At 35.5% G+C, this 27,112-nt stretch overlaps 1 protein-coding gene across 8 annotated transcripts in view; it reads right to left on the bottom strand.

Moving 5' to 3' along the window:
• LOC145291415 (uncharacterized) overlaps positions 1–27,112 on the bottom strand; it is a 91,444-nt gene that overhangs the window by 15,454 nt on the left and 48,878 nt on the right. For all 8 annotated transcript variants that reach the window (XM_080137227.1, XM_080137225.1, XM_080137224.1 and 5 more), the window contains 2 exons: positions 21,831–21,968; positions 10,293–10,424 (listed from right to left, as the gene is read on the bottom strand). In XM_080137227.1, coding sequence (XP_079993353.1) covers positions 10,293–10,424; positions 21,831–21,968 — 270 coding nt within the window. The remainder of the gene's footprint in view (positions 1–10,292; positions 10,425–21,830; positions 21,969–27,112) is intronic.

Below are 27,112 nucleotides of genomic sequence, written 5' to 3'. Positions count from 1 at the left end.
TTGTGAAGAGATTCATTAATGCTGTGAGATATAACCGTGAGATATATAAGTTATGTGAATGTTGGCCACCAGTTTTTAGGGAAGTGCTTCACGTCACTTTTTAGGGTATTACTAAGTAATAACTTTAAGGTGTTTTGTAATGGGAGAAGTATTTCTGGCATGAGCCGGATTCAGAGAAATATTTTCAGTGAAAAAGTTTGCAGGTTTTAGAATCAGTTGTGAGAAAAACAGTATCTATATCAAGCTCTATTCAGCTAATGTTCATGAAGAGAGCTTGATATAGGTATCTAAAACGGTTCCCTATTATCAGGTTTGAAATCGACGGTACTGATGACTTATCTCATCTAAACTTTCTGTAAATAAAAAAAAATATAAATAATATGCTCTTATTTTCGGAATCTAATAATAATAGAGCACTGTTCTGGAACCCTTTTTTCCAAAAAATATAACTAAGTATATATATATATATATATATATGGTGTTTTGGAAAATTGATGGGATATCCGTATATATAGGCCACATAACCAAATAGTGATCAACATTCTATGCTGTAAACATCCAACACATATAACATAGTGTGATAATGCTGTGGGAGGATCACAGGTATAATAGGTCCTCCTTAAACTATATCCAATGGTGAGGCCCTAGCTTGAGGACTTTGGGGAGTGTGGAGCCACCCCTTAAGTGCCATTGCTCCCAGGTCCACTCTGAACCGGAGTGGTAGTACCTGTTAGGGTCCCAACTATGGGTTAAATAGAAACTGACTTGAAAAAAAAAAAATATTCTATTAAAAATTTTTCTTCAAAATCACTGGATTCGGCATTAAATGACCTGAAAAGGGTTGATATGTCACAAAACAAAAACAACCAACCAACAAGCAGGTAAAATAAGACTGAGCCTCAATTTCTGTTTCAATGTATGACGTCAACATTTTGTGATGTCAGAAAGAATTGTTCACCCTTTCTTAATGGAGGCCATTATCGATTATGCATGGTCTTTATCCAATATTAACGTGGACAAACAAGATTACATCATTTTTTATGATGTCGTTCAACGTGTGCAGTAACAAACAAACAAGATAACTAGATCGAAAGAATTTTATGTTTACTTTACCTCTAGGGGTTTTTATCCTTGGGTCCCCAAATGCAGCAGAGATTAGACTATTCCTGTAATGATCTGCTCCCTGTTGATTGTGATATAATGCTGGTTTTGTGCAATTATAGAAGATCCACCCTCGGAGGCTTTGCATTCTCTCTATATTGTGAACGTCCAACACGTACTACATGTGTGATAATGCCCTGTTAGTTCTACTTGGAGAATAAAGAACATTATTTTACCTGTGACAAACAAGCAAGATAACAAGATCTACAGAGCATTATAAATTTACTTTATCCTTTAGAGATCACGATGGTCAAGTGGTTAAAGACACTGGCTTACAAATTTGGTATTCCAAGTTCGAATCCAGTTCGTTTTCCACAAAAATCACTTTCACTTAGAATGTTGGCAACCTTCACATAGTCCCTCCCATAAGTATCCAATGTTTTTCTTGATAGAATTCTGACTAAAGAAATATCAGGGAAACCAATGCCAGCAATAGAATCTTCAGATTCATATGATATGATGATGACTTTACCCTTTCTTTTCATTTAGTAGATGACCTGTAATCCTTTCTTTAGGAATTTCTTCCTACTTCCTGGTTTGATAGATAGAGTCCTCATTTTTATGATGTCATCCGCTGAAAAAAAGTGTTTACTTTGCTGGATTCATTGTTTGTCCTTCTTAGTCAAACCCCGGGCCTAAAGGCTGGGGTGTGTTGTGTGGCATCCCAAGAGAGTATTGAGAGATGGTATGTGCCACATGAAGATGTCTTCGGTCCGAGAGCTGGAAGAAAAGACAGATAATTACCGGGTGTTTCATCATCATCATCATCATCATCATCATCGTGACGGGCTCCTTGCCCGGACCAATGTGACTCTTCCTCTCCATAGTTTCCTGTCTTCCATCAGTTGCCTCAGATCTTCAGGTTCACAGTTGGCGTCGTGTGCTATTTGTTTGATGTACGTGGATCTAGGTCGTCCTCTGCTTGCGCATCTGTGTCGTGGAGTCCATAGCAATACATCACTCACCAATTCATGCTTGCTCCCCAGACAATGACCGGCAAATCGTAGGCGTCTTTCTCTGATGGTATTAGATATGGCAGGTAGATTGCCATAAAGTTGCTGCTTCGTGGGATGGTTTTGTCCAAGATATATTTAATATTGTTCTTAGCATACGGGTGTATGTGCCGTCTAGTTTTCTTTCCAATCTTTTGGTGAGTGTCTAGGTTGTAGCACCGTAAACAAGGACAGACTCTACCACTTCCCTGAAGAACTGCCTTTTCCGTTTGTCAGCCAGTCTCGAAGTCCATACTGAATGTAGCCCATCCAATGCAATCCATGCTTTTGAGATGCGAATTCCGATATCTCTCTCTGTGGAAACTATGTTGCTGCCCAGATACGTAAACTCAGTGACTTCTTTCAGTGTTGATCCAACCAAAGCCCTGATCTCTCCCTTCATATTGAAAGTCATAAACTTTGTCTTATCCGCATTTATGTGGAGACCAATGTCATTTGCAGACTTTTCTAGCTTACATAACAGTGTTTGCGCATCAGCAGTGTTGTTCGCGAACAAAGCAATATCGTCTGCGTAATCTGCATCAGTTATGTGTGCTGATTGATGACCTCTGTTTCTGGATTCATTTAGGGTGAAGCCTAGCATGTTGAGTATATCAACAGAGGTGCGAAGTACAAAGTCAAGACAGACAATGAAAAGAAAAGGGGCAAGAGTATCTCCTTGTAGAACCCCAGTGTGGATGTCGAAAAATTCAGTGTCCCCACCAGGTGTTTAGCCTTTTATAAACTCGGTCATATGACTGAGAGCTGATTGGACAAGCCAGAAGGGAAATATATTCAAAATCTTGAACTGCAAGAATTCACTGCTGCTGATGTTCCTTGCAATTCTGTCTGCTACAAACTTCTTCTTAATTTTAATGTGAATGTGATATTTAAAAGGGCCATCGATTTGTTTTCATTATAGACTTCTTAAAGCCACAAACACAATTAGTTTTGCGAAAACTTCTCTTTTTTTATTTACAAAAGAATCACCACTTATCAAGGCTCGAAGACCACTTGAGGATAAGGGTTAAATGAGTATATGGTGGTCAACGAAACAAAGGTGTAGTACTTGTTAGTAGTGGAAATTGGGTATAATTTGATTATTTAAGGAAGGGGCTCAATAAAAACTTATTTACATTGGACTTAAAGACGACCATGTTGTAGTCAGCTGGAAAACAGGCTAGTAGAATAGAGTTCTACAGGTGGGCAATTCATGGAATTTAGGCACAGATAAGAAGTGGAGGAAATTGTTGATAGTGGTTGTAGCTAGATGAGTATTTTTTGTGAAGTTTTGCCAAAGGAGACCATAGATTGAAGCTCAGACGAGCTCTATATTATTGTTTAATTTAATACATATACGAGGGGCGTGCAATAAGTAATGCTCCTGACCCACTTCCCATAGCAGTAGAGCAACGAAACTTGGCACAGTTATTAGTCTTTCTCTACATAGGAACCATCCAGATCTATGCATTTCTCCCATCGTTTGATGCAGCTGTAGAGACCGTTTTTGTAGAACACCCCAGGTTGGTCTTCCAACCACGACGTGACTTCAGAAATCAAGGCTGCATCATCTGGGAAATGCTTTCCTTTCAAAAACAACTTCATGGCTGGGAAGAGGTGAAAGTCAGAGGGTGTGAGGTCAGGAGAGTTGGGAGAATGAGAGGAGGATTTCATAACCACATGCCTGTGCTTCTGATCTGGCGACGTGCGAGTTGTGGACTGGAGCGTTGTCCTGCAGGAGGAGGATACCTTTGCTGAACTTGCCCCGCTTCTTGATTTTGATAGCTTCCCTTAATTTCCTCAAAAGTGAAACATAATAGGCCCCTGTAATTGTGGTACCTTTTGCCAGGAAATCTGTCATCACTACTCCGTCCTGGCCCCAGAAGAGTGTAAGCATAACCTTGCCAGTGGAGGGCTGCACCCTTGCCTTCTTTGGAGGTGGTGAGTCCTAGTGCTTCCACTGCATTGACTGGGCTTTGGTCTCTGGATCATAGTGATGGACCCAGGTTTCATCCTGTGTAATCAGTCTTTTGAAAAACTTTGACTCATCTTCTTGGCACATCTCCAAATTCATCCTCAAGCACTCGACGCGTTCTTGCTTCTGGAATGATGTGAACAACATGGGAATCCATCTGGCAGACACATTATGCATATGCAAATGGTCATGAATGATAGTTTCCACAGACCCTGTACTAATCTTGACATCTTGGGCTATTTGGCAAATAGTAATGCGCCGATCTTCCAAAATGGCAGCCTCAACTTGACGGACAGATGCCTCATCAATGGCAAAAGGGGGGGGGGTGACCAGGTCTGGGAGCTGTTTCCACAGACTTCATGCCATGTTTGAATTCACGATGCCATCATGACGTAGATGGTTTCTCTTTTTCCTCCACATATGGAGGAAAAAGAGAAACCATCTACGTTTATGGAGCGGAAGTAAAAATCATAGACAGACAAGAATAGTGGAGAGTGAAACAACTCAAAGAAGCAACACAAAATGTTGAGTGATGATCACTGACTAAGAAGATTTAGTTTTGAATTTAATACAATATTGGAAATAGAAAAAGTTACAATTAAAAATTGATCTGTTTTAATCAATAGACGTTTTTGTAGGTTGCGTAATAGCTCAGATAGACTCGCATGCAAGTGATTTTGGTTTTGTAATCCTAAGTTTGGATATGTTCTACTAATAAGCTCAAAAGGCTTTCATAGCTTGTGTAATCTGTGACGTTGTTTGATTGTGAAATTAAAAAAATTTATAGCAAAATATTGAAATATTTTAAAATGATCAGAATCAGTAATCATATCAGAATCAGAAATTCTAGACAAAATTGATAATCGTATTGGAATTGGAAAAAATATTGGAATTCTCCCATCACTAATATATATATATATATATATATATATATATATATATATATATTGTATATTAGACATTAAAAGGAGATTATAGATAGATATATAAATACCTGTTCACATACACTTTTCACAATAATGCTAGAACCCAGAATTAGATAGAATCGAGCAATTGCATCGACAACGGACAATTGCATAAACAACAGAGTTAATGTTTGTAGATGTGATATCTACCGCCTGCATACCAGCAGTAACTATCTTAGTTGAATAGGATGCGTTACTTGTCTTGGATAAAAATATAAGAATTTAAAAAATCGAGGCATAGCCAAATATTGCACCGTGGCCCATATGGTTAGGTCGTCAGTATTGCACACATGATGCGTGCGATGACCTGGGTTTGCGACTATGTCGGAGCACGTCACTGATGAGATGCAGTATATTGAAACCCACTTTGAGTCTGGCATTGTCCGTTATCGATGCAATTGCTCAATTCTATCTAATTCTGGGTTCTAGCTTTATCGTGAAAAGTGTATGCGAACGGGTATTTATATATCTATCTATATATATATATTTATAAAACTCAAACGACCTTGTAACGGGTGTTGTAACCCAACATCCGGTTTACGACTTCCAGTTGCGCATGTGTACATAAACAAATAATCAACGCGACAATAAAGCATATTGTTTTGCTGTGTACGTTTTCAGTGTCGCAATTGTTTTTCTTTTTCGCGTTTAAATTATCCAAATAAACGATTGTTAATACTTTCTGCATTTTTTGTACATCATTCATTTCCATATTACGTTTAAGTTATTTTAACGCAATTTCATTACAAATAAATCTACTTTAACCCGTTGACAACCATAGGAGCATTTTACAATGGCGATTTACCCACCGCCTTCATTTTTTTTAATTGCATTACAAATAAATAATCAACACGACAATAAAATGTGTCGTTTTACTGTGTACGTTTTCAGCATCCCAATTGTTTTTTTTGCATTTAAATTAAAAGACATATCAAAATTTGAATTTAACTTTAAGTATTATGGTATATGTTCAGTGCACATTTACCTATAACTATGACAAACCAATAATTCAATAGCTGTAAGTTTTTTTTTTTCAAAAATAAACAATTATAGACAGAACGACTCATAGAAATCTATCCTTATTATTTTTTCATTTTAATATACTTTAATAGAAATGTTTCTGTTATGTCACAAAAAACTATTTTCTTTACATCACAAGTGTCACGCTCATACATTAATTTCATAGCTAATATAACATACTGACCCAACAGGTCACGAGTAACTTAGTATATATATATATATATATATATATATATATATATATATATATATATAATGCAATTAGGTTATCAAAGAGTATATCTTTAACAAAAGTTATCAGGAGAGAAAAAACTCAATACTGTTAAGAGGAGCAATTAAATATATTATGTAAAAGATGAATAATAAAGTTACATATAACTTTATTATATCATCAAAACAATAGGAAAAAGTAAAAGAAAGAAAGAAAAAACAAACCTCATTCGGTCATGGCATTTCGAAGCTAAATGCTTCTCATCAGAAAGGAGAAGGGCCAGAATTATACAAAATGTAAATATAGATAGTAACTGTGTTACATGATAAGGGCTGTCCCCTTTTCATGTAAGTATAAAAATGGAGAATTTAGTTTAAAATGAAAATGAAATAGCATAGGCGAAATTCGAACCCCGTAATCTAGTTTAGAAATAGATTACGTGTGAGAATTTAAAAATGTAAAACAAACATTTGTTTAGAATATAGATAAATATTTCAAGGAAAGAATGTGAACTATCAAGTTTGTTATGAAATTTTAAATTGAAAGAATGCAGTTTATAAGATAATGTTTTTAACATATTGAATATAGGTTAAAATTCCTTTTGTTAGAAATAGGAAAAGTTTTGGACACGTATGTCCATAACACGTGAAAGAAGGCACACGTTTTAACATGTGTATGACGTCACGGAAAATAGAAAGTTCTAGGAATAGAGAAAAACTTTAGTTAGAGTTAGTCAATCAGTGAGAAAACTCAGAGAGATTCAGTCGTCTAGGAGCGAGACGTCACTTCAAGAAAAAAATGTGAAACTTTGAATTCTTGATGATGGAATCACGGCCGTGTGACGAAATAAACCATCAAGTGTTTTTTGTAAAGCTCGTCTTGTGTCTTATGTTCTTACAAAAAGGTAAAGTGGAATTGTATTATATATTTGTGTTATATGTCTTTACATACACGTCTCAACATCATCATGTCCGAACTGTCTGAACACTATGTCCTCTCTCAAAGAGCTTTCTTCTTCTTCCATTCAACACAATTAAGGAATGAACTAAAATATAAGAATCTCTCCTAACATGAACATTCCTCTTAATACAACAACATCTCTCTCTCTCGGAGTACATCAACATTCCTCTCTGTAATAAAACTCTTACTCTCTCTGTAAGACTCATCTTTTAATAAAACTCTCTCAATGAAACCCTTATATAACAACTGGCTTAATAACATTTAGATCGGAAATGAGAATGAATAAAAAGTGAAGAAATATTAAAAGTATAAAATATAAAGCATATTCTTTCTTTTATTTTTTCTTATTTTTCTGATGTTGTAATAAAGTTATATGTAGCTTTTAGTATTTGTCTTTTACTTTATATATATATATATATATATACATACATATATATATATATATATATATATATATATATATATATATATATATAAAAGTGAACGTGTCTGTGTATCTGTCTGTCTGTGTGTCTGTCTGTTTGTGTGTGTACATTTCCCTATGCAATAACTCTGTCAATTTTATGTCTACAGACTCGAGATTTGATGTAATGGGTACTGAGATTTGGGAAAATATTTGTGATCCGTTTTCGGCCAGAAATTTGGCTGTTAAGGGGTTAAAGTTCAACGATTTGACCTTTGAGAACTCTACCTAACTCCTCCGAGAATTTTGGGTCTAAACACTTGAAATTTTAGATATAGATTCCTTGGACATGGATCTAACTTAATAACTTGATTCGAGCCCAAAGCAATAAATCTTAAGGGGTCATAATAGGGGTCAAAGTTAAAATAAATTTGACCTCTGCGGTCTCTACTAAATTACTCAGACAATTTCTGGTCTAAACATTTGAAATTTTACATAAAGGATATTCAGAGATAGGACAAGCTTTTTCATCGGTTTGGATCGAAAATTTTTAGTTACCAATATATAAATGTATGTATGCATGTATGTATGTATGTATGTATGCATGTATGTATGTATGTATGTATGTCTGCCCAAGACTTTCGACAGAGGCGACGGATTTTCTCAAGATCCATATCATTTTGAAGTTCGACCTTTCAGACGACAAATATCGAAAAATTGGCTAAAAACATTAACATCTTCACTTTAAACTGGGAACTTTTCTACAGAGGGGGGGCGCTTTTTTCGCCGCTATTTTTGAAAGTCATCCTCTCCTTTCGATTGTCTAGCCTTAATTTTAAAATATGTCACTTCCGGTTTGGCGGTGGTCGTAACAGCATAGACGTCAGGTTTTCTCACGTTCTTTGCGGTACGGGTTCGAGCCTGCCTTCCTACTACCACTTTTATTTATTTATTTATTTTTTTTGCTCAACATACACATCCAAACACCCAGGCAACGCCGGGCTGAAATGCTAGTATAATTATAAAACACAAATGACCTTGTAACGGGTGTTGTACCCAACATCCGATTTACAACTTCCGGTTGCACATGCATACATAAACATAAACCCATAATAATCAATGCGATAATAAAACGTATTGTTTTACTGTGTACGTTTTCAGCGTCCCAATTTTATTTTTTGTATTTAAATTAACCAAATAAACAATTGTTAATACTTTCTGCTTTTTTTTTACATTGCTCATTTCCATATTACATTTAAGTTATTTTAATGCAATTTTCTGTCAAATAAATAATCAACGCGACAATAAAGTGTATTGTTTTACTGTGTAAGTTTTCAGAGCCCCAATTGTTTTTTTCTCGTTTAAATTAAAAGATATATCAAAATTTGAATTTAACTTTAAGTATTATGGTATCTGTTCAGTGCACATCTTTTCATTTTAATATACTTTCATAGAAATGTTTCTGTTATGTCACAAAAGCTATTTTCTTTACGTCACTAGTGTCATGCTCATGCATTAATTCCATAGCTAATATAACATACTGACCCAACGGGTCACGGGTCGTCTAGTATATATATATATATATATATATATATATATATATATATATATATATATATATATATACAATTAAAATTTTTGTATTCCTTGTTTGAATAATAAATTTGTCATACGTTTTTGTAATTTACAGAATTTAATTCCAAATTTTCATATATATATATATATATATATATATATATATATATATATATATATATATATATATATATATATATAAATCTGAACAAGAATAGGTTTAAGACCTCATACTAGAAATGTTTGCAAGGACACGTTACGTAACGGATAAAGTACTTAGTAAAAATCAATTTTAATTTGTAAGTGACACTCTTCTAGAAGTTGAAGGTGGGCGATACTCAGAATACAATTGCAAATTTCTTAAGATTACTACCAGAGAATGAGAGCATGTTACCCTCATGGATTAAATAGAAAGGTTTCATTTGAAATTAAGTGCAGAATCGAGGAAACTTGTTATAATAACACTCAGGATGTGAACAGTAGTTCGAATAATCCAAATAATATCCAAAGTTTATACAGAACGTTGAAACAAAATCCATTCGCTGATATATACAGGAACATGTTCGCAAAAGCAAGTGACTCATTTTGTGGCCTACACACAATTCCCCTCACCACTCATTGCCAGACTTGAAATCACTCTCTTCTAGGGCATGATTGAGGCCAAAACCAACAAGCACACCAATGACATGGTCGGCTCTCTGAAGGTTGTCATTGTGGATGCATTCATCGCTACAGACAAAGCAGTCAAAGTGTGTGACTCATTTCACACCCGCTTTCAGATGGTTGTCTCTGCCGACAGTAGTTACATCGAAAAAGAATGTAGTATGCAACTCTAACAGTTGCTAAATGAACTATCGGGCCTCTGCATATGCAGCTTTTGTTATGTTTTTTGTTGTCTTTTTGTTAAATGCCGGATTTTTTTTTTTGCGACATCTTGTATACGTTTAATGATATTTAACAAAAAAAAAAGAAAAAAAAAAGAATGTAAATATGTTTGCAAATATAAATAGAGATATTTGTTGATACATACCATATATAAGGAACGAACAATTTTCTGATGAGAGAACTTTACAATCCAAATGATTGTTTCCAAAACATCGGCATTTTAAGCACAAAGTTTTGAATGTCGAATAATTATTTCCACCCTGGCACAGATTGATATCTGAAAAAGTATATATTTTGATTTAAACGAACAGACAATTGTTATATTGTGGCTGTTATGATATTGAGTGCATTAAATAATTGACATTTTAATTTTTATACTGTAGCATTTTATGATTGATATTAAGAGAAATGAAATAATCACACCACTTTTCGTTAGATCACTGAAGCTGAAGCAACGTTGAGCCTGGTCAGTACCAAATGGATGACCATTTGGGAATACCAGGCCCTGAAAGTAGGAGCACATACAAAAATCTAACGTAATCATCTTCCCTGTTGAGGATATGCAAGCAACTGTGAATTTGATATTCCCGTGAAACTTTCTCTTTTAAAGGAAGCTAGATCAATCTGTCTAGCATTAGGGCTACTTTGGTACATTATGCTATTAAGAAAAGCAGCTTTTATTTTATTTAAAACGAATATGGTTAGATCGTGGCCATAATTAAATTGAAACAATTACAGACAGGATTATAATTAGAATATAAGAAAATTATTTTTATAAGGTCACCATTTACATGGTCTAAACAATAAGAAAACTGAAGATTCTAATTTTTTATCTGAAAATAGAATGATACTTTTTTTTTAAGGACATTGAGCGAATAATAAAACACTAGTGGGACCTTTGGAAATTCCACAGCTGACTCATTCATATGTAATATATTGATGTTGGCATTCTGTGGATGTTCAGCATAAATGGAAACGCCCTGATGTTATTGTAGTTCTTTTCTTAAAACTATAAAAGTATTTATCTAAGCTAGCAGGGACGCTCGGTCGGCATAGTCTGGTCATAAAATACGCTTAAATGTGATATTTTAATACTTGCAGATTTTGTATATATTATTATAGAGTTATTGTTTTATCAATTTTTATATATTATAAAATTGCAATTTCAAAAATAAAACATATATCCATATAACTTGGGTGTATCAGCTTGAATCAAAACCAACACCAAGACTTATGAAAAAAATATATGTAATTGAGTTCCTTCAGCTATAATCGAAACTAAAACCAAAAGTTATGAAGAATTCTTGGTAAAATTATTTATAAAAAAATAAATGACTTGGGTGTCATCGGCTATAATCGAAACCAAAAGTTATGAAGAATTCTTGGTAAAATTATTTACTACAATTAAGCGACAGTTACGTGATGTAAGTTTAACATACAAAATAAATAAATAGCTTACACATTACCCTATTAATATGTAGATAACTGTCATTTATTTTTCTAATGAGAATATTATATTATAAACACTTATATATATATATATATATATATATATATATATATATATATATAACATTTTAGTCATTCAATGAATTTAAAAATTTATGACGTGAAATGTTTGAGTTTCAGATCAAAGATTTTTATTATTCTATGTAAGACAAAGAATACATTACATATATTTTAACTCCTTATCCTATAGAATTTCGATGTCTGCCAGCTCTTCAGAGGAGAAAATATTAGCAAATAGTTATAATGGTTTACACCTTATTTGCTAAAGTTAGTGAGACATGGAAAATCACAATTAAAAATTGATTGAGTAATTAAAAGTCATAGAGTAAGAGAAGTTAAAGAAAAGGATATAAAAGTTAACATCCAAATTGCATGGTAAAATCCGAAGTGAATGTCCTTGAAAGCAGTGTGGTAAAATGATCCAAACTGTATTTTGGGTAATCAACATCACAATGTAATAATCCGAATTAGACATTTTCCTGGAGTAATATTTTATTTTATCTTATCTTATACTCGCCTTTTTATTACTTTTCTTTTCCTTTTTCGTACAACTTCAGTTTCTCTCATTTTGCATGGCCTGTCTGCTAAAGCGGCTTTAATTTTTTAATTTTTAACTTTATTAAAAATTTGAAAGTTATTGAAGTCTGGAATTTTAAGCTCATGTCCTACGAGTATGAAAATATTAAATATATCAATTTATATGTTTATTAATAAACAGATCCACCGGACCCATATAAAAAAAAACTTTTTTTACCGGACCCATTATATAACCAAGGAAAATTACTCCAAATTATTCCCTAGAATTTGGCTTTACTTGTTTTTGAGCTTGAACCAAAACGTTCAGCATTTCTCCTTTTTCTTTCACTTCTCCTTACTCCTTTGCATTTGGGAATTCCTTGATTTTGGAGAGAGATTAGTTTTTGTAGTTACTGATACTTCCCTTGGAATTTCCTTGTTTGGCGGTTCAATTTGGAAAATGTCGTAAATGATTCTTTTTGAGACTATTCCATTTTCTCAAAAACTTTTTCTGGCCGATAGCTATAAAGAAAACTTTATCACCATCCTTATACGTCCTGTACTTTGCATTATCTTTAATAATTTTTTCTCTTTTTTGCTCGGAATTAATCAGTCGAACACAAACATACTTTTCTGGCAAACATTATTTAAGCTGGTGATAAATTTGCATTCTGGTTTGGCGTTATCCTATAAATTGTTAGGAATTTTTTGATACACTTTTCTTTAGTGTCGATGTTGTTATTCTTTTTCAATGCTCTTTTGAAGGTATTGTAAAACCTTTCTGCTTGCTTGTTAGACCGAGGATTCTAAGTTGGTGTTGTGATATGTTTCATGGCTAGTGGCTCACTGTAGTTCTTAAATTCTTGTCCTGTGAACATGGTGCCATTGTCACTAACAATTGTTTTTGGTACTCCAAAACGACCAAATACCTTGTCTAATGCCTTTATAGTGTTTGCAGCTGTGGGGTGTTTGTATTTATAAATTCCCGGCCATTATAGATGATGCTTTCGTTGCTAGTTGGCAACCTTTGCATAATTCTACCATTTTTTCTATGTCCTGGTCCATTTTAGGCCAGTATGTATATCCTCTCATTAGAGCTTTCATTCTGGAGATTATAAGATTGCCCATATGAAATTCTTTCAGAATTTTCATTTGTAACACTTGTGGTATTACCACTCTATCTGCATACATTAGAATTTCTTTGCATATTGAAAACGGAAACATTTTTACTCCTTTTTTCTTCTTTTCGTTTTGACACACTTTTTTTTTTATCTTGTTAAAGTATTGATCTATTTTCGCTGTTTTTCTTTTTTTTTATTTCTTTGAGTATTACAGGTAGTTCTCTAACAATATATATTAGTATGTCTGTTCATTTTCTTCTTTCAGTACTATTATAATCGTTTCTTCGAGCTATTCTATTTTACTTGGAATCAATCTAGACAGACCATCTGCATATGCAATTTTGTTAGATGGTAAGTGTTGCATTTTAAAATTGTAGTTGAGCAAAATAATGCTCCATCGCTGCAATCTGTTCACGGGTAGGAACATCTTTTTTTGAACCAAAAATTGACAGTAATGGTTTATGGTCAGTGTGCAAGACAAATGATTTTCCGTGGATGAATCTATGAAATTTTTTCATAGCATGCACAATTGCCAGACCTTCTTTCTCAATCTGATTGTAATTTCTTTCTGCAGGTAATAAAACCCTTGAGACATGAGCAATTGGTTTAGTAGACCCATCTTCTAATCTGTGTAGAAGCACGGCTCCTAAACCATATTCGCTCGCATCTACCGCTACAATTTACTCCTTCTTCGGATCATAATGTGCCAAAGCTAAATCCGATAACAAACACTTTTTTATTTTTTGGAATGCTTCCTCGCATTCTTTTGTCCAGTGCCATTTTTTATTCTTCTTCAATAATTCATTCAAATCTTAATTCATGCATATTTGGGATATAAGGATTATAGTGGTTCGCTAGACCCAAGAATGTCTGTAATTTCACTACATTGTCTGGTCTAGGTATGTCTCTAATTGCTTCTGTCTTATTTGGGTTAGGTCTACTACCTTTCTGATCAATTATTTGTCCTAAATATTCAATTTTATCCATACCAAATTAACATTTTTCGAGAGCCACTTTGAATCCGTAGTTTGCTATTCGGTCGAATACTTCATGAATATGAATTTTATGTCCTTCGACATTCTTGCTTCTTATTAGAATGTCGTCCATGTAAGCCACTGCAAAATCTAGGCCTGATAACATGGTATCCATAATTTGTTGGAATAAATTTGAGTCTATTTTCAAACCAAAAGCTAACCGTTTTAGGTCAAATAATCCTTTATGGGTATTTATTGTTAGGTATTTTGAACAATCTTCCTGGACTCTGACCTGCAAATATGCCTCTGATAAATCAATTTTTGAGAAAATTTTTTCCTCATTCAACTCAGATGTAGAGAGCAGATAGTTATGATCTTTTAAGCAATCATTAAGTCCAATTGAGAAATCCGCACATATCTTGATCTTTTTCTTTTTTACATATACTTTGGGTGTCGTCCATTCAGAGTAGTCCATTTTTTCAATTACTCATTTTCTTCGAGTCTCTTTAGTTCTTCATCTATTGCTTCCAGTGAAGAGAATGGCATTGTTCTTCAGTTCAAATTTCACTTCAACCTTAGTGCAACAACCCAGTCCCTCAGAAAATACACTTTTAAAATCCTTTTTTAAATCCTTAATAAATTTTTCTGGCAGTTGGGAATTTTCTATCCCTGCCACACTTACTTTTCTACAAAACGAGTTTATGGGTTTCTCCCATAAATTGAATAGTATCATCAAATCGATACCAAATAAATTAGAATTTTTTCGTGTATTTACTGTATTTTCATTCAGTGTCACATTTGTATAAAATTCACCTTTGGATTTTAGTCTATTTCCAGAAATACCTTTGCCAATTTTTTCTGTATTTTGTAACTTGGATATCCAATTTTCTTCCAAGTTATTTCATCAATTAGGGATATATCACTCCCAATATCCAGAAGTACTTTCCAGCTATTAATTTTGAGATCAATGTATTTTCTTTTCTTACCATTCATGGACTCATTTTTAGAACCGATTGTACTTATTCTTCCAGACTTACAGTCTTTTTTCTTTTTGCATACCGTTGCTTTGTGATGTTAATGTCCACACTCATAGGATATTTTATTTTTAATTTTTGATTTTTTTCCTCCACATGTTCTACAGTATTTTTTTTTCATAGTGGACACATTGTTTAACCCTTTGTACTTTGGCAATATTTTTTCCTTCAATTGTATTGTCCTGTTTTAAATTCAACAGCTTTTGACACTTTTCCGTAACTTTTTGTAAAGTTATCTCAGTGTCTACATTCATCATTGATACTATCATTGAACAAATCTCTTTATCTTTAGGGGCTGTTAAACCCTAAACAAATATTAAACATTTCTTTGAGGTCTTTTATCCTGAATAATTCATGTTGGGCATTTAATTTTCTTGCAGAAGCAATAAAATCCTCTTCGTCTTGTTTCACAATATTTAAACACTTATGACGCATATAAAATAAGCTGTCCCATTCCCCCCAAATTCTCGATAATATATCTATCGTTTCTTTGAAATTAGTATACTTGGTATTTTTCAAGTTTTTGTAACAGCAAAATAATTTTTTCCTCGTCAGACCACGATTGACAACTTTTAGAAAAAAATATTTTCATATCTTCTAAACTATGCTGGAAAAGTCAGACCATACAAAAATTCTGATAGAGAGTTTGCAATTCCTTCAGGTGTAAACCGACAATCTTTTTTTCTACTTGCCTCATTAATATAGGTTGTAATAATTTACTTTGTTTTAATTGTTGCTCTTGTAAATATTCCATTTGCTTTTATTGTGTTTGTAGGGCCAACTGCATGGTTTTCGTGAGTTCAGTTATTTGTTCCACATTAAACTTTTAAGCACAGAATAAAAAAATAAAAAATTAATTGCACAAAAAAAAAAGTGCTAAATAAATTCAAATAGGCAGAGACTACTTCTCGCAACTTTGAGATTTGAAATCCATTTCTCTCTGAAATTTTGCCACAAATTGTATTTCATTAAATAGACGTGCACAGTAAAAATATTTTTTTATAAAAATTCCTGTTGTGCCCTGAGGTCAAAATGCCCCCAAATGGCCAAAAATGACACATTTTGCCCCATAACTTTGGATCCATCCATTAGATGTTTTTTAAAACTTGGCCAAAATTTGGAGCCCATTTTCTTAATATAGATCCAGTATGGGTGACCCTGGCAATATTCTGGTTCATGTCACTGGGGACTTTCAATGCTAAAAACGCCTCTTTTTGTGGCTCTTTTTTCATATTTCTCAACAAAAATTTGATATATCTGACTATATAGTGTTTTTTCACGGTGGTCAACTCAAATATATATGTGTTAAGGTCTGAAACTGCACCGTTATCCATTTACACTGAGGGGTCGGCGTCCCCAGGGGTTCAAAAGAAGTCAAAAATACCCCAAAATGGCCCAAAACGACACTTTTTGCCCCAATAGCGCTTGATCCATCCATTAGATTTTCTTGAAACTTGGACAAAATGTGGAGTCTATTGTTCTTAACATAAATTCAGTATGAGTGACCCTGGCAAAATTCTGGTTCGCATCCCTCTGGGACTTTTAGGGCTAAAAAAACATACCTTTTTTTATATATTACTCAAGAACTTGATATGTATATCTATATAGTAGTTTTCCATGGTGCTGAATTCAAATATACATGTCTTAAGGCGTGAAACTGCATCGTTTGCCGGTTTTCACTGGGATTCGGCGTTCCCAGGAGCTCAAAAGGGGTCACAAATGCCCCAAAATTGCAAAAAAAAAAAGAAATGACACTTTTTACCCCATAACTTTTGCTCCATCTGTTAGATTTTTCTGAAAATTGGCGAAAATGTGAAGGCAACGTTGGCCCTTCACACTTCTCACATTTATCATTTCTTCACTAGAGGGGGACTATGCACATGCGGCTTGTTATCATTTAAGTTTATAGAACTTATTTCCGTTCAGACTCAATGATGGTTTCTTTCCACAATCCCGTTGCCACTGGGTCTATAGGTAGTTCTGAAAAATTGACAAATATTCCATTACATCCACAACTGCTACTGATCTAAATGTGGTACCGTTGTCAGCAACTCTTCCACCAGACCTTACTTCAGAAACACCATGTTGAGGGCTGCTGCTATTTCACTGGCCGTTCCACCTCACAGCCTTCTCCATAGGGAAAAGCGGCTGGGGCTGCAGTCGATCATTGTCATGTAAAGCCCACCCCTGTAATGGATGACATCAACTGCCAGTCTTTCCCAAGTCCCAGTCACATCTAGTTCTCCAGTTCTGTGCACGCTTGGGGCAGGATCAATTGACTGACACCTGTCTCAAGTCCTGATCACTCACTTTACTTGTTCCTTGGGGACACTCAGGTCGACTTTTCTCACTAGGTACAATGTCCTCTCTACCTCTATATGGTGCAGATCGTGCAACTCTCGCATCCCAGCATTATCTAGATCAGACACTGCAGCAACACTCTCTTTTTTTTAGCATGAGCCAGCTCTTTCTCACTCGGAGAACATCCGCCCTATTCTTCTTGGAGGCCACCAAGATTATGTGCAGCTTCCGAGAAAACTCCTGCATCAGTTCAGCCAGTATCCTAAGCCTGCACTTCACCAGCATCTCTGTTACCCCTTTCATTCTTATCCACTCCAACCACTTCCAAGACGACACTTGTTGCAATGCTGCCTGCATTACACCACATGACTGCATTCATTTTACCTTTCCACTTCTTTCAGGATCTCTCCAATCAAGGCAGCCGTTCTTCCTCCCACTTTATTATCCCATCCTCTTCATTCAGCCTCTTGATGCAGCTGCATGCCGGTCTAAAAAAGCTTGTTGAGCTCTTTCATTTGCGAGATCTCATTCTCCCTTCAAAATTCCAGGCCACCTGATGCACTTCATTTCAGCTTTAGCCTCATGGCCGCTTCCTCATCCAATTCTTCTGGTGCCTTGGCAGCCAACGCGAACTCTCCAAGTTAACTACCACCTCCTTTACAGTTACCAGAGGTTTATTTACGAGGATGTCATCGATGTACGAGCTCATGGCACCATCTCTTTTCCCCATTCTTTTCAGAACCTTCCTCAAAATGGTCGACATGATCTTGAGCCCCACCTTTGTAAGGCAGTAGGTTCTGCCTTTATATCTGAACAACTGGTACTTTTAGAGTTTATTGGCGACACAGATTTGCAAGTAGGCAGATTTTAGATTGACCAACATAGACATACCATTCACTTTCCTTCATTCTTTAATGGTCTCACTGCATACATCTACAGTGTCACCCCCAGTATGCTATTCAACGCGTTGGTTCAACTCTTGGAAATCCAGAACTCCAGAACTGGTCTGACCTTTACTTTTGTTGGTTGCAGAATGGCCATCAATGGCAAGATGCCCGATTTGACATCCTCCGTCCACGGCAACAGTATGCCCTCCTCGACCCATCTGTCCAATTCTCATTCAAAATTCTTTCTTACTCCTCTTTGTAGAGAATCATCATAGCATACCACCCTGTTAGCTTCAGTGGTCTATTCTTCCACACCCACTTCGCCATCTACTGATTCCTGTCGAATTCTGCTTGAAAAACTGGATCACTGATCGATGTCCATCTCTTTTCCCAGGCCTCTTTGACCTCTTTGTTGACCCACTGTCACTGTACATTGTCACCCATTGCTGCTGATTGTGACGCCTCCAAGTCGGCATATTACATGCATTCTGCACTTAGACACCAGGCACCAGTTGGTCCCTCATCAGGTGATCCTCAATTTCATTCGTGATGGTCCTCCCTCCTTGACACTTTACTCGTGCCTCATCGAATGCCACTACTTCACCCTTCCCTTTCCATCCTTCAACCAGGCTTGTGTGCACCATAGTAGTGGTACAGCCAGTGTTGATCAGGGCCACCGCTTCTTGTCCTTCCACCATGATTTCCCACTTAGGCATCTACTGCGAGTGCACCATTATTCCTGAGTTGGGGCAGCTGCTGGTGCTTTGACTCACACTTGCTGGCAGTTTCCGGAACTTGTGAAGTTTACTGTCATGTGACCACTTCAGTTACACCTGTGGCACACGGTTTTTTCCAAAAAAACACTTCCTGCAGTCTCTCCACAGGAGCAGACCTCCACATTCGAAACATACACTTTGCCATCCTGGACAGCTTCTGCTCACATTCTTCCGTGCTGTTGCAGTCGTTCCTACGGACCCAAATGGCTGGGTGCTCACTAATATTTTCGCAGTTGAGAGAAGCTCACTCACCTCCAAGATTTCAACACCCAGAACCTACTGCAACCTCTTGGAAAACTCCTCTGGGAACCTAGTGATGAATGCCATCTTAGCCATGTGACTCACTGCCTGCTTCCTAATTTCTGCTAACTCCACCAATCTTTTAAGCTCATTAGCAGTAACATCGACGGATTCCTTCGTCCACCTCATCTCTTTTAATCTGTTGAACGCCTCAAACGGACCTTCAGCAAATGTCTGGATCAATCTCACTTTGATTGGGTCAGCATCATTCTGTTCTCCCCCATTAAGCTACAAGTATATGGCTAGCACGTACCCCTTCAGGAATAACAGTATCATCGCCTATCTTTTGGAGCTTTGCCACTAGGTCCACTTTCTTTAGCCTACCCTAACCCTAACCCACCACATTACCCTCGCCACTGAACGGCTTTATCATATTGTTCAGGCTGGTGGCCATAACCAAGATAGCTTGTTCTTCTGGTTTCAACTCGAGAAAAATTATAGCAACGGGCCAACAAACACATGGCTCAAAACCCAACAATGTAACTAGCACTGACAATCATCAAAGATATGGATTCACCCTCGTACTTCTCAACTCAAGCTACTTATATACAGCCTGTAATTCTCCTCATTTGCATGTGTGCAGCGTGATTTCGCGAGACTTTAAAAAAATATAGTTCATAAAACGACGGGTGCCATCTTTGATCTCTCTCTTTCTCACCTGACCCTGCTCGATGCACACATGCGGTAAAACTTCTGTTTTCCTTTCTCTTAACTTTAAACAACAAAAATCTTGTGATGTTTGCAGACAAACTGAGCGTCAATGCTGGATAAACTCCATCATTAAATGAACACTCTTTATAAATAAACAAATCTATTATTTTGTTTTAGTCATTCAACGTTGTATAATTAAAATATGGGATATTTTATGTGAGGGAATAATAACAGGACACTAAATTCAGTAAGAACTTGGCACGGGAGGAGCTGCCTTCATTCAGATCGCCATGACAGTGTGCAAGCCTGTTCTAGTCTCACACAAAACACGCGTCCACATCTCAAGCTACTTTTCTTGTTATACACATATGCGCACACAAACATACGCGTGCACGTACACACATGTACATATATTCACGTTCACGTACATACACTCACATTCACATGCATACACACACACGCTAACATACACACATGTACGCACACATATGCGCACACGTACACACACATGGGCAACATCACTTCCCTTTAAAGGAAATCCACATGCGCAAAAGACCACTGGAAACAACTACAAAAGCAAGAGACCTGAGCTGTTTCCCTCTTTTTCAATTCGGCTCCCGACCTGGGTGGTCGACGAACCGACCGCTCCCTTCGGGGCACGCCCACGTGTTTCACGTCCCCTGCTACTATGTGTGGGGCAAGAGCCAACAGAGAGTACGTACACCTCACACACTTTCTATCTCCATGGCCTAGATTGACTTTTTCACTCTCTCTCTCTCTCTCTCTCTCTCTCTCTCTCTCTCTCTCTCTCTCTCTACAACAATAGACTTTTCCTCTCATTTAATTTGTTTCTTCATGAAATAAATTCTAGTTTGTTTATTTCAATAAACGCGTTGTTCGTTCCTTTCTCCATTCAATTCATTTTTCCTATTTTGTACAACTGGGGGATATATATAGTAGTATAGTAGTCCGCTACAACAGATTTTGTTTCCACTCCCAGGGAAGTTGCCCCCAATGCCAAGGTAGCCGAGTTCCTATCAAGCGCACATAACTCGGGTAGTATGTTAGTAAACGTCAAAGATTTATCGAATTTAATGCTCAACATTTCTTCAATAAATTACATGTTTTATAAGAAATAAAAGTTTTAAAATGAATGACAGTGATTTATAAAAGAGGAAAATGATTATAGTAAAGAAGAAGTCTGAGCATGCATGCCTGACAATTGATACCGGAAAATAATGCATAATGTTCTTTCTATTAAGGTGAGAGCAATAAAAGGAATTTTAGAGGACGGTTTTGTATGTATACTATAAGAAAAGCATAGAAAAGAATAGTGTTGTCAAAGCAAAATGTTTTTTTTTTCCTTTTTCCCTTTCATTATCTGATATTAAGTGGACTTATTGGTGTAAAAAGGAACAATCCAGTTATGTCTGCTAGTGCGGTTATGCTAGTTTGAATCAGTATTAGAATTCTATATGCAGTTTTTGTTTACAGAGCTATACTATTCAATTGAATAGGGGACTAAAATACTTTACCTTGTATATACGAAGATGATGGAATGATGGAATTTCAACAATATAGAAACAGAAGAATAGAGAAAGTCTTCAACATTACCGAAACATCTTAAGCTGTCGCAGTTAAACGTATCATTTCCAATACAAGTGCAATCATTACACGAATGTGCTGTGTACTTTTCACCCTGTAAGAATTTTGTACCATTAAATCTGCAGTAGTCGTGTTCTTGATCAGATTCTTAAATAGAAAAAAAAAAAAAGAAAGATCTCATTTATTGACGATTGTATTATGCATTGCATTCATCACTCAATAATGGCAAGATTTTGTATTTTAGTGCCCACGTGTCAAAATAAGCTCACCTGTTAACTTTTTTTTACGTGTGTTAGGGGCACCACTTATCAACTTATTAATCCTAACCCTAACCCGATGCCACTCTAGGATAAAGGTTAAGTATTAGGTAGATGGCGAGACAATATGATCAGTAATGGTGGAACTTTGATAGGACTAGATCATTAAAAAGGACGACTCAGCAAGAACCTATTCGGGCCAAGATCAAAGTGTAGTATATGTTCTTCAGATGCTGCACTACACTTTTTTGGTCTCGGTTAATGGAGTAGAAATTCTTCATGACTGATACATTTTTTCTATTATTGTTACTAACCAGAATGTCTGTTTTTTGGGGAACTCGTTTCCCCTTACATTAAAAACCGACCTCATGTCTAACTCTGCCCTCGTGGGGAGGCAAGTAAAAAAAAAAAAGAACGTATTCACATTAGAATGATTGTTTGTATTATTTGGATTCTTCCTAGCACGGTCCTGGATATGACCTTAAACTATATCCGATGGTGAGGCCCCAGTTTGCAGGCCTTAGGGAGTGTGGAGCCACCCTTTTATTGCCATTGCTCCCAGGTCCACTCTGACCCGGAGTGGTAGCACCTGTTAGGGTCCCAACTATGAGTTAAATAGAATACGACTTAAAAAACAAATATACTATATTAAAAAATCGCTCTTCAAAATCACCAGATTCGGCATTAAATAACCTGAAAAGGGTTGATATGCCGTAAAACAAAACAACCAACCAACCAACTTCCTAGCACTGTTCTCATCATGAGTGTTATTTTCACAACGTTTCGATTGATGTAACCTACAACCTTTTTTACAGAGGTATCTCGTCAAAATTTTTCTGTCGAATTCAGGAATCTGCAAGGACCTGTGGCATAGTGGATAAAGTCCTTGGTAAAATGCAGTTGTAAGTTTGCACTCTCCTGTAGGTTGAAGATTCAATCCACAGTGCGGGCAACACTCAAAATATAATTATGAATTACTCAGGACTTCTAGCCAGTCATGATTGATGGAACAGGAGCATGTTACTCCTGTGTTCATAATTCTATGCAGATTCCTGTGTTCGACTGAGAGAGAGATACACCAGAAGAAGATTGGAGGTTACATCAACCGAAACGTTGTGAAAATAACATTCAAGATGAGAACAGTAGTTCAAAGAATGCAAATAATATGAATAATCAATCCTTATCTCAAAAATTCAAAACATTGTGTATTCATACAATTAACAAATATTTACAAATAAACGAAATGATGAAATTTTAAACATAATATGTAGTTTGGTGTAATTGTTGCAGAACGTGGATTCTGCATGCCGAATCCGAGTTCTGTTTGAATAATAGATCTGATATATACATAATAATTATTGTAGATCATTGAAGGTAAGCAATATTGAACCTGACCAGTACCAGATGGGTGACCATTTGGGATTAGCAGGTGGAATAGTCACAAAATTCTTTGAAAAAAAAATACTGCCCTGAAGATTTTTTTAGCTATTATTTAAGTATAACCGAGTTTGACAGAAAGATTACCGAGTTTGCTGGAATGACTCCTGAGTTAGACAGAAAGATTATCGAGTTTGACAAGATACAGTTGAAGAAGGTCGAAGTTTACATCAACCGAAACGTTGTAAAACTAACAGTCAAGATAAGGACGAAGGTCTGAAAGATCCAAATAATATTGACTTTTTTCAAATGTTAGCCACTCACCTGCTGCCAAAGTGCCAATCAGGATACAGAATATCAATGACCAAATCATCCTGAGAATTCTTCAATGGAAGGATGTTTTTCTGGTAAGAGATTCCTCAATGGAATGAGGTTCCATTTGCTTTATACCAAGAAACCCTTTAACTTTTTGTGACACGTTGGCAGATTCTGCTACAGCTGTTGGACATCTCGTAAGTCAAACAATAAATCTTTCCAATCACGTAACCATTTCTACTATCAGTTGAGTGTTACAGGTTGTTAGATTGATGCTCATCATTTTAATCTTCATGACAGACATAAATATGTGCTCTGATGAACTCATAACACTTGTGCCCCCCCTTGACGTACTTAACCCCGACATACCAACAAGCAGCAAAATTCCCCCCTTTACTGTTGAGATCCCTAGATGTATTCTGATAGTTTTTTTTCCATCAGACTACTACACTTTGGAATTCCTTCCCCGTTTCTTGCTCCACTGATTGTACTAACTTGCAAAAGTTTAAATGTAATGCGAACAGACACCTCACTGCTCAGCACTCCTCAGTCTCCTTTTAGATACAATAAAAAATAGAAGCTCGTTATATTCCAAGTGGTAATATGCCTTGTTTTGGGTGAAAATGAAATATATATATATATATATATATATATATATATATATATATATATATATATATATATATATATGTATATGTATTGGTTCAATTCACAATTTTTGAAAACACATGTTCTTTTATTTTCTCATAAGAGTATATGTTCAGATCTGTTTCGTTAGCAATCTTCAACAAAAAGTAACAATATGTTGTCACTGTATTTTTGAATATAGCAAACTCTTCAGACAATTCTATGAAGAAAAAGAAAAACATATTCAAACACAATCTTTAAATGTCACAAACAGTCAAAATCATACCTCTGATGTCGAAGGTGTAATTCTCGTTGTTAATCAGGCCTCCATCTTTTTATTTATTTATATTTAGAATTACACCCTCGACATTTTGACTTATGTTTCTGCATTTTATGAAGAGTCCTAAAAATAGGACAGAGGCAGTCTAAACAAAACCGCATACATAGGCTGATAGTAGATTCGTAGAGATAGAGAATAGTCACGTGAGAAAGTGTTTAGAGTGATACAGACAGCCGATTAGTGTTAAGAGGATAATGTTTGTAATGATGATACAATCGATGATGTTTTTTCCTGTATCATCAATTGATTTGTTTTGTTTTTTTTAGCAGAATTCGCTCAAGACATTTCAAGATAATCCATCATTTCAAGACATTTCAAAGTAATCCATCATTTCGTTAACCACTTGCCAACCCCCAGTCTGATAATTTTGAATATTAATAATAGTACATTAACTATACGCAACAGGAAATCTTAAATCTAAACTACAGAATGGAACGATAAAATGATCGGCTTAGAAAAGATGATATGATTCCATTTCCGCTCGATGAAAACTGATTTTCTTTTTTTTGTTGTTGTTGTAGACTTCAGGTCGTCAATCTTTGTCGTTAATCACTTGACCACTATCACCTCCTACCTGTTGAAGGAAATCAATCACTTCGTGCGTCATAAGAAGAAAAGTTTAAATTGTAAAATCTCCATTCAAGAAAGGAAGAAAAATATATTGAATCACGTCTTATAATAATCCATTAAGATATTTGTAAAAGTAAATGAATGTTCTCTTCGTCTCAGTTTAGTAAACATTTGCCTTTAATTCTATTTCAAGTAAAATGCAAAGAACAGCTGCTACAGCAATTTATTTTAAAAAAGTAGCTGATTCGTGGCCCGGCGTTGCCCTGGAAATTAAATTAACTCAATAATTCCATTTCCCAAACTTGAACTATTGAATATTATTACTACTAATACTGATGATAATAAAATGGGCAACACATGGACAGAGTCTCAAGGCAACATTCACTTAGAGTCTACCTTCCTGATGGATGTGAGGCAAGATGCACTCTCACATATATATTATGGATGTGAACAGACATTTACACACACAGAAATGTGTATTTACTTAGTATGGGTACAACTGAGCTCATTTTTTATCTGAAGTTACGTCCCCTTCGAAATGAAATTAGTAATTTTGCATGAGAGATTATTTGTACCTTCTTGTTTATTTCTTGATCTTTCGCCAGGACCATTTTCGTTTCATTTACTTCTTGGTGGCCGGCTCAGAGTTCTGTTGACTTTTAGTCGATTTCCTATATTTATATAGAGTTAGGTGTTTATTTCGGGCGGGGAGGTGAATTATTAGTTGTAATGTGTAATATTAATATGCACTAAATTTTAAACTGGCTGCTCTACTCTTATGAAAATATTTAGCATTTGATCCCGGCATATTTACATTGAGTCTTTTGATTTGGAGTCAACAGATAAGTGTTACTTATAGTTTTCATCCTTTAAGCCCCATATACACCTCCCCGACCCCCCCCCAAAAAAAACACACACACATACTAAGTATTAAATGAAACTAAGTTTAATCAGTATGTGTAGTGAACATTTACATCTTAATATTTCTTCAGTAAAGTCAAGCATGGGTACTCAAATACATTCTTTGCCCAGTGAGAATGGCTTTCTTGTTCATTCTCTTACGCTTTCAGAGAGCGAAAAGTGAAGGGTCACTTACACAGGTTTACAAACCTGCTGCTAAGTGACTTTCATTAGGCGTAGTAGTCGTGGATTGGACTTATTTACCAGATCTACTGGGGGAGCTAGTTTTAGATATTATAAATTTGAATAAGGGATTTCAAATATTCAAGTAGTCATCTTAATTTAAAGCGAATTAATGGAACAGAGAAATAACCATGAAAATAATGAAATTTATAGCGTTAGAAAATGAGCAACTTTTTTTATTTCATTTAGAATTAAATTATAATTAATGGCAGCTTTTTTTTTTAACTAAGAGAACAACAAACAAAAATTTACTTTGCAAAATAAAAGAATACAAGAAGAAAAAAAACATACATAAGAAAATAAACTCAACTTTTCTCTTTCCCATCTCTTACCTGCTTGCTACTAACATTTGGGACAGTTTCTATTCTAGGATGAGTGCTCAACCATATGTTACACATGCGATAAAAGATGTGGTAAGGCAATTTATAACGTAGGTGTATGAACGGAAACTTAAGGATAAAACAAATATCGTTTACCTTTGTGACACGTTGCCAAAGGGGGAGGGCATAATGAAATGTACGGGAAAGCAAAAACCCAAGTATTTTTCACTTTATCGCATATGTGACACAGCAAAAAAAAATGAAACAAATGGATAGAGACACAAGGACGAACACAATGAAAATGCAATGAAATAACGAGGTAACAGGCACTTTCCAAATGAT

This window comes from Euprymna scolopes, chromosome 12 (assembly GCF_053919585.1).
Source record: "Euprymna scolopes isolate OS-2025 chromosome 12, ASM5391958v1, whole genome shotgun sequence".
Taxonomy (NCBI): domain Eukaryota; kingdom Metazoa; phylum Mollusca; class Cephalopoda; order Sepiida; family Sepiolidae; genus Euprymna; species Euprymna scolopes.
Note: the sequence above shows the minus strand (reverse complement) of the source record. Positions and strands in the feature narration are given on the sequence as shown.